Source organism: Anomaloglossus baeobatrachus, chromosome 11 (assembly GCF_048569485.1).
Source record: "Anomaloglossus baeobatrachus isolate aAnoBae1 chromosome 11, aAnoBae1.hap1, whole genome shotgun sequence".
In the NCBI taxonomy this organism is placed as follows: Eukaryota; Metazoa; Chordata; class Amphibia; order Anura; family Aromobatidae; genus Anomaloglossus; species Anomaloglossus baeobatrachus.
Window position 1 is genome coordinate 79,526,179 of NC_134363.1, and position 11,691 is coordinate 79,537,869.

General features: G+C 44.4%; 1 protein-coding gene across 1 annotated transcript in view; it reads left to right on the forward strand.

The window, feature by feature from the left end:
- Positions 1–11,428, forward strand: part of LOC142257209 (3-beta-hydroxysteroid sulfotransferase-like) — a 109,009-nt gene extending 97,581 nt beyond the window's left edge. Inside the window, exon 7 of the mRNA XM_075329350.1 lies at positions 11,143–11,428. Coding sequence (XP_075185465.1) covers positions 11,143–11,246 — 104 coding nt within the window. The 3' untranslated portion in view covers positions 11,247–11,428. The remainder of the gene's footprint in view (positions 1–11,142) is intronic.
- The last annotated feature ends 263 nt before the right edge of the window (positions 11,429–11,691 follow it).

Below are 11,691 nucleotides of genomic sequence, written 5' to 3' on the forward strand. Positions count from 1 at the left end.
CTGTGACCCCCCCTAGTATCCCCAGTGATCTCTGTGCCCCGAGCCTCGCCCAGTTCTGTCTGTGCCTGCAGCCTCTCCCATCCTTCTCTGTGCCATCTGTGCCCCCAGCGTCCCCCAGGTTTGTCTGTGCCTCCAGCTTTTCCATCATTCTCTGTGCCCCAAGAGCTGTCTGTGTCCCTCCGGCATCCCCCAGGGCTGTCTGCCCCCGGCTATGTATATAACCCCAGCAATGTTTGTGGCCCCCAGCAATGTCTGTGCAACCCAGTGATGTGTATATACCCCCAGTGAAGTCTGTGCTGCCCAGTGATGTATGTACCCCTAGTGACGTCTATGCCCTGCTGCTTCCCTAGTGATGTATATTCTTCCCAGCCCCCCCAGCACTGTTTATGACCCCCAGCTATGTCTGTGCTCCCCATCAATGGTGTATGTATCCCCCAGTGATGTTTGTACCCCCCAGTGATGTCTATGCCCCCAGCCTCCCCAGTAATCTATGTTCCTCCCAACCCTCCCCTGTGATGTATATACAGCAGTCCCAGCCAACTCAAATCTGGAAAAGTAGTTGTGAAAAGCAACAAGATCAATATCGCCTAATATTACAGCTGCACCAAAGAGTAGAAGCTCCAGCCACCACAGTGAGTTAATCGTTTGACCAAATATATTACGTACATTTTTAAGTTGATCATTTTGTGCGGCCCCCGAAGGTTGGTAGAAATTTCAAAATGGCCCCCGGCAGAAAAAAGGTTCCCCACCCCTGGTTTATGGCAATAATGCCCAAAGATAGTAGTAAGTAGAGTTGTAATGAAGCACAGAAGCTACATAAAACAGAGCAGTGCATATGGCGTAGTATACAAGGTCAGTGAGAGCAGTGCAGGAAAGGAGACATGACAATAAGGCGGGCTTTGCCCACTACGACATCGCAGGTGCGATGTCGGTGGGGTCAAATTGAAAATGACGTACTTCCGGCATCGCATGCGACATCGTAGTGTGTAAAGGTTCGATGATACGATTAACGAGCGCAAAAGCGTCGCAATCGTATCATCGGTGCAGCGTCGTCATAATCCATAATTACGCTGACGCGACGGTCCAATGTTGTTCCTCGCTACTTTGGCAGCACACATCGCTGTGTGTGAAGTCGCAGGAGCGAGGAACATCTCCTACCGGCGTCACCGCGGCTTCCGTAGGATATGCGGAAGGAAGGAGGTGGGCGGGATGTTTACATCCCGCTCATCTCCGCCCCTCCGCTCCTATTGGCCGCCTGCCGTGTGACATCGCTGTGACGCCGCACGACCTGCCCCCTTAATAAGGAGGCGGGTCGCCGGCCAGAGCGACGTCCCAGGACAGGCGAGTCCATGTGAAGCTGCCGTAGTGATAATGTTCGCTACGGCAGCTATCACAAGGATATCGCAGCTGCGACGGGGGCGGGGACTATCGCGCTTGGCATCGCAGCATCGGCTTGCGATGTCGCAGCGTGCAAGGTACCCCTAACTCTGCCTAAAGTTTGAGTGTTCCTTTACCATTTCATATGTAACTTTGCTACATAAGTATATTAATAGATATTTTATTATGGTAAAATAACTAGAAAGCTTTGCTGCTTGTAGAGATGGACACCCACAGTAGCACAACGCCTGTCGAAGGATGGTTAAAGCGTTTTCTTGCCCTAGCAAGACTATTGAAAAATATAACTATTTATCATTACTATAAGCTTTGGAACATAGGGTCTTAACTAGAGATGAGCGAACCTTTGGAGGTTTGCTGCGCCACGTACATTCGAACCTTAGATAAGTTTCGGTTTGTGACCCTGACTTGATCCGAACTTCAATGGAAGTCAGTAAATGGGCAATTTGTGGCTCCATCCGCATGCTGCCAGCCATAAGCAGAACACTTCTGTGGGAGGTTGGGCATGGTTTATCAAGTTTTTTTTGTGTGTGTGTGCACACTGCATCTGATCACAATGATTTTACCACAAATGTTAGCCATTAAAGTGCTGCACGTAGCTCACACATGGCTTCACTCATACCCAAGCACAGCACTGCTCGCTTGAGCGGTTTGCACTCCTAACTCACTCGAACTTTGAACCCAAACTTTGTTTGTTGGTAGTCAGTATCCAAACCGAAACTATAAACCTATGAAGGTTAGCTCACCTCTAGTCTAAACTCATGATGAAAGAAGGACGTCAGTAAGTAGCTGAGACTTGCGGCTATTCTACTAAGTTCTACTGAGACACATGGACTACACAATGCATTCAGCAATTATCTGTAACGCCTGCCTGGATCCACAGACTCAGATGGGCTGTAAAGGGGAGGCTAGAGGGAAGCCACTCACCAAGCAGGACCCCCAGAACTCTGAAACCCTTTAACCCCTCTACAGGGATTTGGAATTACACAGGGAACTGGAGATCACTACCTGTGGAAGGCTGCAGTCCGATGAGAGTAGTAGTCAGGCAGGGTCAAACCAGGAATTGCGGAACAGGGACAGAATCGGCAGGCAATGACGTAGTCAGCAAGCGTAGCAGAGGTCAAATCTTGATCGGGCAGCGAGGTACATAAACAGCAGGCAGAAGGGTAGTCAGAAAACACGCAGAAGTCAGCACACAGGAATAACCAAACAGAATAGGACGTAACAGGAGCCAGGAAAATCAGAACTATCTCTGGCAGTGGTCATGGGACAGAAGGGGGAATAAGAAGGGTGTGGTGTCTTCCCATTGGCTGTAGCTGAACGCTGGCAACTTCAGCTGGAAGACACATACCACCCACAGTCAGCCAGTGGTACTGCAGATCCCAAGCTAACCCAGCCCAGTGAATGATCGGAGCCTGCGCCCACAGCTAGCATCGGCTCCTCTCCCATCACCAGCACCATCCACGGCAGAAACACGGCGTCGCCTGGCGATCAGAGCAGAAGTCGCTGGAGCAGACTCCGGCAGTGATGTAACAGTACCCCCCCCCTCCACGAGGGGCCTCCAGACCCTCAAAACCCGGCTTCCCAGGAAATTGGAGGTGAAACCGCCGGACCAGACACTTAGCATGAATATCGCTCGCAGGGAACCATGACCTCTCCTCAGGGCCGTAACCCCTCCAATGCACAAAATACTGTACCGCCCCTCTGACAATACAGGAATCAAGTGTTCTCTGTACCTCATACTCCAAGGTACCTTCAACCAAAATAGGAGGAGGAGGGTCACTGTCTGGGTGAATGGGGACACGATATAACTTGAGGAGGGACTTATGGAACACATTCGATATCTTAAAGGATGGGGGGAGTTGCAGGTGGAAAGCTGTGGGATTAATTACCTCTATTATCTCATAAGGCCCAATAAACCTCGGACCAGGCTTAGCAGAAGGGACCTTAAGTTTAATATTCCGTGTGGATAACCATACCTTGTCCCCAACTCCAAGGCTAGGGCCCTTGGAAAGTCTCTTATTAGCAGAGGAGGCTTGACCAACCTTTGCCTTCTTCAGGTTCTCTTTAACCTCAGACCAGATAGCCTTCAATTTGTCTACAGGTGATTCAGCCTCAGGAGTATCCACCACAGCGGAAGAAAAAGAACCAAAACGTGGATGCAACCTTAAATTGCAGAAAAAGGGGGTAGTCTTGATGGATTCCTGACACTGATTATTGATAGCGAACTCAGCTAGCGGCAGATATTCCACCCAGTCAGATTGACGGTCAGACACATAACACCAGAGATATTGTTCAAGGGTTTGATTGGAACGTTCGGTCTGACCATTGGTCTCTGGGTGGTAGGCAGATGAAAAAGATAGCTCTATATTGATCTTTTTACAAAACGCCCTCCAGAATTTTGAGACGAACTGTGTTCCTCGGTCAGAAACAATAGTTTCCGGAACCCCGTGTAACCGCACAATATGCCTAATAAACAACTTGCTAAGCGTTTCGGAATTGGGTTATCCGGACAGAGGAACCAAATGACACTGTTTGCTGAATCTATCCACTACTACCCAGATACAGGTCTTCCCTTCTGAGGGTGGAAGGTCAGTGATGAAGTCCATGGAGAGATGTGTCCAAGGGCTTACTGGAGTAGTTAGGGACTGGAGAAATCCGGCAGGGCGGTTACGGGGTGTCTTGGTTTGAGCACAAGTTTCACAAGCCAGTACATATTCCTTATAATCTTTCGCTACGGTTGGCCACCAAAAATTCCTGATTAGTAATCGGAGGGTATTGCCGATACCAGGGTGACCTGCCAGCACAGAATTGTGGGATTCTTGGAGTACTCGTAGGCGAAGTGAGGGGGCGACAAACAGTTTATGGACAGGAGTGGTTTCAGGAGCTTGGTCTTGGGTATTATGGACCTCTTCTATCAAATCTAAGGAAACAGATGACATAATAATGCCTTTAGCTAAAATATGCACTGGTTCAGAGTTTTCAGACTGAGAGGGACAGAAGCTATGGGAAAGTGCATCAGCTCTGGTGTTCTTGGTACCGGGCCGGAATGTTACCACAAAATCAAATCTGGTGAAGAACAATGCCCACCTAGCTTGCCTAGGATTGAGTCTCTTAGCAGATTCCAGATAAGTGAGGTTCTTATGGTCTGTGATGACTGTGACCTTATGTTTGGCGCCTTCGAGGAAGTGGCGCTATTCCTCGAAGGCCCATTTAATTGCCAACAGCTCACGATTACCAATGTCATAATTTCTCTCTGTGGGAGAAAACTTGCAGGAAAAGAAGGCACAAGGACGAAGCTGAGTGAGAGACGGAGTACCTTGTGATAGCACCGCTCCCACTCCAACCTCGGATGCATCGACTTCCACTATAAACGGACGCGTAAGGTCAGGCTGAACCAGAATCGGGTCTGAGGAGAAACATTCTTTTAATTTTGAGAAGGCATGGATCGCCTCTGGCTTCCAATTAACCACATCAGCCCCCTTTTTAGTCAAATCGGTGAGGGGTTTGGCAATTTTGGAAAAATCTCTAATAAATTTGCTGTAATAATTAGCAAACCCAAGGAAACGCTGCAAGGCCTTCAGAGACTTGGGTTGTACCCACTCCTTAATTGGTTGAAGCTTAGAGGGATCCATGCGGAAGCCTTCTGCAGACAATATATAACCCAGAAAATTAACCTCTGCCTCAAAAAAAAACACATTTCTCATATTTAGCAAATAGGGAGTTCTCCCTGAGTTTCTGGAGTACAGTGCGTACATGTTGGACATGTGACGTAGCATCAGGAGAATAAATCAGGATTTCATCCAGATAGACCACCACATATAGACCACAGATATCTCTGAAAATGTCATTAACAAAGTTCTGGAACACATGTCCTTCTCTGATGCGGATTAGGTTATATGCTCCCCTGAGATCCAGCTTGGTGAACCACCAGGCTCCCATGAGCTGGTTAAACAGATCAGGGATGAGTGGCAGAGGGTACTGATTCTTTACAGTAATAGCATTAAGTTCACGGTAGTCAGTACAAGGTCTGAGGCCACCATGTTTCTTATCAACGAAAAAGCATCCAGCGCCGACTGGTGACCTGGATGGTCTGATGAACCCTCTCTGCAGACTGTCTGCTATATAATCTTTCATGGCCTGACGCTCTGGACCAGAAAGATTATACATTTTACCCTTGGAGAGTCGGAAATTGGGGACTAAATCTATAGGGCAGTCATAATCTCTGTGCGAAGGTAATTTTTCAGATTCAGATACAGAAAAGACATCAGCAAAATCCTTGAGTGCATGAGGGGTATGAAGATAGGTTCAGCTCTAGTCAGGTTCACAGATAAAGACATGCATGTCTCCTGACACTCAGGGCTCCAGCGCACAATCTCACCCTGGTGCCAGTCTATGACCGGGTTATGTTTGTGCAGACATGGCATGCCGAATACCACTGCTGACATCAGGTTCTCAAGAACAAAAAATGACACTGATTCTACATGCAGAGCACCAACAAGCATGGAGATCTCTGGAGTTACAAAAGTAACCACACCCTGAGTGAGAGGGGTGCTATCAATAGCAGATATTCTAATAGGTGCATTTAACTTTAGCAAAGTCAAACCTAGCTCTTTTGCTACAATAGTGTCTATAAAATTAGCAGCAGAGCCACAATCAACAAAGGCATGCAGCCGTACAGATTTTCCCTGGTGAGACAATAAGTCAGGTAACATTACCCTCATAGGGTCTGCAGAAAGTACCTGGGCACCTGAGCGGGTATCTTGGGGTCCGCTCAGGTGGTGCTGCTGCCTTGAAAGCGATTACCTCTCTGATCCAGGCACTCCATGTTCGGCTCCACAACGTGATCTGCTCCCTTGCAGTCGACGGGACTCAGGACATGCTGAGATAGGTGCTGCAGCAGGGGCTTGGACCTGAGGAGACCTGAGATCCTGCATTTGCTGTGTAAGTCTATGTACAAGGCCAAAAAGGGTGTGCACCTGATTTAGCACAGCATGGAGAGAATCCATTTTTTTAATTTTTTTATTTATTTATTTTTTTTCTCTCTCCTAGTTAGATGGGCCAGAGATAATATAACGCCTGCCTGGATCCACAGACTTAGATGGGCTGTAAAGGGGAGCCTAGAGGGAAGTCACTCACCAAGCAGGACCCCTAGAACCCTGAAACCCTTTAACCCCTCTACAGGGATTTGGAATTACACAGGGAACTGGAGATCACTACCTGTGGAAGGCTGCAGTCCGATGAGAGTAGTCGTCAGGCAGGGTCAAACCAGGAATTGCGGAACAGGGATAGAATCGGCAGGCAATGACGTAGTCAGCAAACGTAGCAGAGGTCAAATCCGGATCGGGCAGCTAGGTACATAAACAGCAGGCAGAAGGGTAGTCAGAAAACACGCAGAAGTCAGCACACAGGAATAACCAAACAGAATAGGACGTAACAGGAGCCAGGAAAATCAGAACTATCTCTGGCAGTGGTCATGTGACAGGAGGGGGAATAAAAAGGGTATGATGTCTTCCCATTGGTTGTAGCTGAACGCTGGCAACTTCAGCTGGAAGACACATACCACCCACAGTCAGCCAGCGGTACTGCAGATCCCAAGCTAACCCAGCCCAGTGGATGATCGGAGCCTGCGCCCACCGCTAGCATCGACTCCTCTCCCATCACCAGCACCATCCACGTCAGGAACACGGTGTCGCCTGGCGATCGGAGCAGAAGTCACTGGAGCAGACTTCGGCGGTGACGTAACATTATCTTTGCCAGTATTAATACCACTTTGACCAGCATAGTCTGTATCAGAGAGAAACATGGAATCCTCAAAGTGAAAGGGAATTGTCCCATTGAATTTGACAACAGCAGGCTAATTAAAATGCAGGATCAGAAATGAGGGAGAGTGTGACCTAACTGAAAGGAGAGTGGGCGTTTAGATGTGTGTTTGTCATATTCACACTTTGTAATGGAGGACTGAGTTGTAGTTGGCAATTGATAAAAGTGATAGAGCTCCTTGGGAGAAAAGAAAACAGGTAAAAAGAAAAATGAATAGCGAACCATAGACCACCTAGTAGAGAAATCTGTCTCGTCCCATGTGATTACTATAAAAAAGGGCTTTATTGGTTACACAATATAAATCACAGAAAAAATACTCCTAAAATTTTTCGTTAAACTTTTATTGAATATCAATATATTGAAAACGTGAAGTGAGGGGGGGTGTTCAGAAAAATATAAAATACCCTAAGGGTCTAAAGTACAATAAAAAATGCAGTCTAGTGGACCAGCCAGCGGTATATCCCGACAAATGGTGGGAAATGCTTATATCGCTCCACCAGTCAACTTTACAAATGATGATACACCAATTATTTAACATTCATTGCAGAAACATTTTTAATACACAATTATTATCATCCAGATCCAATAATTAACCATGCATTGAAAAAGAGACTTATATAAATTGTAAATTTATAGATAGATTTGGCATATATCTCTCAAAAATATCTTTATTTGAGGAATGAGAATCTAATCCGATATATTACAACGTGTGATACACTATGGAACATATGTAATATTTATACCCCTGATGAACCCAAGGAGGCGAAACGCGTTGGGTAACATTTCTTGGGGCTAAATTGTTTATGCTTTTTTTTTTTCATGAAAAGAATACTGTATATTTACTTTATCCTACTACAGTACTCTATAATTATATTTTTTTTACATTGTTCTACAAATAATACATATAGTTCAAGTTTCTGTATTTGAGAGATATATGCCAAATCTATCTATAAATTTACAATTTATATAAGTCACTTTTTCAATGCATGGTTAATTATTGGATCTGGATGATAAAAATTGTGTATTAAAAATGTTTCTGCAATGAATGTTAAATTGATGTATCATCATTTGTAAAGTTGACTGGTGGAGCAATATAAGCATTTCCCACCATTTGTCGTTATATACCGCTGGCTGGTCCACTAGACTGCATTTTTTATTGTACTTTAGACCCTTAGGGTATTTTATATTTTTCTGAACACCCGCCCCCCCCCACCCCCCCCCCCCGAAAAATTTTAGGAGTATTTTTTCTGTGATTTGTATTTTCGGGTTACTCCCTTTTTGATCATCGTTTTTTCTGTGAATTGTTTGGTTACACAATATAATTGTAAATCCACCATTTATCAACTTTGTTCCTACTGCAAAACAATTCACAATAATGGTCCTGCAATTCCATTCTTTTCTCATAATACCATGTGTTCTCTCAGAGGCTACTGATTTTTCACCCACTGCTCATTTTTTTATTTACTTTCCTATTTTTATTCTAAAAACCCTGTCAAGGGTACATTATCTCAAAAAATTGAAAAGCTGATACAAATAATGAATGACATATGTTGATTCAGGGGACTGAATACCTAAAATCAAGCCGAATAATTTAGGCACCAACATTTTTTTTTGTCTGTTACCCAGTGTTATGCTTTGCTTGTATAGCACCATCATATTCCACAGAAGTTTACAGACATGATCATCCCTGTCCCCATTGAAGCACACAATCTACATTCCCTATTAGGGTGATTTTCCATCTGCGATTTCCTGGTGTGAGTGTGATCTGATAAAAAAATCGGATTGCACTCGCACTCGTGATAAACAATGAGACAGTTTTCTCTGTCCCGTTTTTCTCCATATGAATCAGGCTCTAGGTGCAATTGCAGCTTGGTGCGATTTGCACCGAGTCTCGGCTCACGTGTGTGTAAAATCACACTGCACTCGCATGTTATGCGACTGCAGTGCGATATACGCAGCAACAGACAGCGGAGGAGATGGGAGAAAGTGCTCCCTCCCTCTTCTCCGCTACTGTGATGCGAACACAAGATCACATCAAAGTCGCATGACCCTCGGCTGACACCACAGCAGAGGATCATTAGCATATTGCTTCCGATGCTCCTGCATTGGAAGCGGTACGCAAGTGAAAAAGCGCCCTTAGGATGTCTTTGGAGTGTGGGAAGAAAGTGACGGAAACCCACGGAAACACGGGGAGAACATACAAACTCCTTCCAGATGTTGTGCTTGGTGGGATTTTAATCCAGGACACCAGAATTGCAAAGCTACCATGCTAAGCAATGTTATGAAAATTTATCCACCTAATCTCACCCTCAAAGTGATGTGTGGATAGGTGAGGCGAGGTTCACATGTCCTGTAGTCATCCGTTACCAATGATCCGTTAGAGGTCCGTTTGCAAAAGAGCTATGCAACTTTTTTGTCCATTGTTAAATAACAGACGTCGGCTGGATTCATTTTTAACATGGGAGTCTATGAACAACGGATCTGTTAATGGATTGCTATTTATCATCCATTTGTAATGGATCCATTAAGAAAACAACAGATCAGTTACAAAATGCAAGTACATCGGATGGTTAAATAGCAATCCATTAACAGATCCATTGTTCATATACTCCCATGTTAAAAAAACAAATCCAGCAGCAAACAGTTTCCCAACAGATCCACTCTAAAGGCCCCTTTACACACTGAGACTTTCTAGCGATCCCACCAGCGATCCCAACCTGGCCGGGATCGCTACAAAGTCTCTGGTGAGCTGTCAAACAGGCAGACCTTGCCAATGACGCAACAGCGATCCGGACCTGCAGAACGACCTAGCTAGTCATTGGGGACGTTGTAAAGCAGCTTTTTGAAAGGGAAGTCGCTAATGAAGTCGCTGTAAAGTCCCCTTTACACACTGAGACTTTCTAGCGATCATGCTGCACAGCGGGAAACAAAGGACCAAAGAATGGTCCTGAACGATTTGTAGCGATCAGCAACTTCACAGCAGGGGCCAGGTCACTGATGTGTTTCACACACTGCAATGTCGCTGGGGAGGTCGCTATAACGTCACAAAACCGGTGACGTTACAGCGATGTCGTTTGCGATGTTGCAGTGTGTAAAGCCACCTTAACGGATGGCTGTTGGATATGTGAATTTAGCCTGATAAGTCTCTGATAGCTGAAATAACTAGGGTGCCAATCCTCATTTGAATGAAGTGACGGTCAGGCAAGAACTGTTCCATTCTGTTTAAAGCGTTTGGCCATGCAATATTTGTCTCTACAAATGTGTTGGGGACATGGTTTCATCGTACTTGCTAATAGAAAATTATAGATTTCATCTTTTTTGACATTTAATTTACTTATATTAATTAAGCTTTGAGGTCTGGAAACACCTCAGATTACAATAATGTACATTATTGATTTTTGTTCCTGAAGAAGGGGTTATACTACTCCGAAACGCATAGAACAATAAAATCCGATGTCTTAATCCCCATTAATCTTCAGTGATCGTCGCTCCTAGCTGTCACACGCTGCGATGTCGCTAACGACACCGGATGTGCGTCACAAACACCGTGACCCCGACGATATATCGTTAGCGATGTCACAGCGTGTAAAGCACCCTTAAATTATGCTGGCAAAAGACCATAATCCTGTACAGTCATCGATCTAGTAGATTGCTGTATGCCTAGTGCCCAACAGCTATACTAAGAAAAACTTTTCTGCTTCTTGTCACATGCTGCTTACTAAAATAAGCATTAGGGCTGTCTGCTTGGATTCATTTACTTTAGGCTACTTTTAAGTTTTTTCTTCAAGTTAGATAAAAGAATTCACAAGTGTAATATGGACAGCAAAAGCAATGATTGTCAGTAAAGAATCCTGCTACGTCTATCACTGTAAGAAGTTTATATAAACTTACAGACTCACAAAGTGTTGTTTTTTTCTCTTGTAGGTATTTCTGGAGATCATAAGAATCATTTCACTCCTGCTCAAGAAGAGGAATTCGAAAAAATTTACAAAGACTGTATGAAAGACATTAACATTTCCTTTTCTTAAAGCGGTAGATAAGACATTGTTGAATAGAATGTCTCTACTGCACATTTAACTCAAACATTAAGAAATACCTAGGCAGACTATTAAGTCTATATACATATCTCGACATTGGAAAACAAGCATTATTTCATTATTTACAATAGGATGTATCAAATTAATATTCAATAAAAAAATATGTGTATCTATTTTAGAATAAAGATTCATTTTTTGATATGTTTATGTTAAAGGGTTAATTCTGTATTAGAAACTGATAGAAGATATATAGATAGACTATGCAATTACTTTATGAAATGTAGAATGATGGTAAAGTTGCTCTGGTGCGTTGATGTTGACATTTCTCTATTTCTCCATATAGACAGTAGGTATGGGACCAGATGATACTAATAAAATGAAGGTACTTAATGTTCAATTGGCCAAATCATGAGAGCCTATCAACCAGGACAAGGCA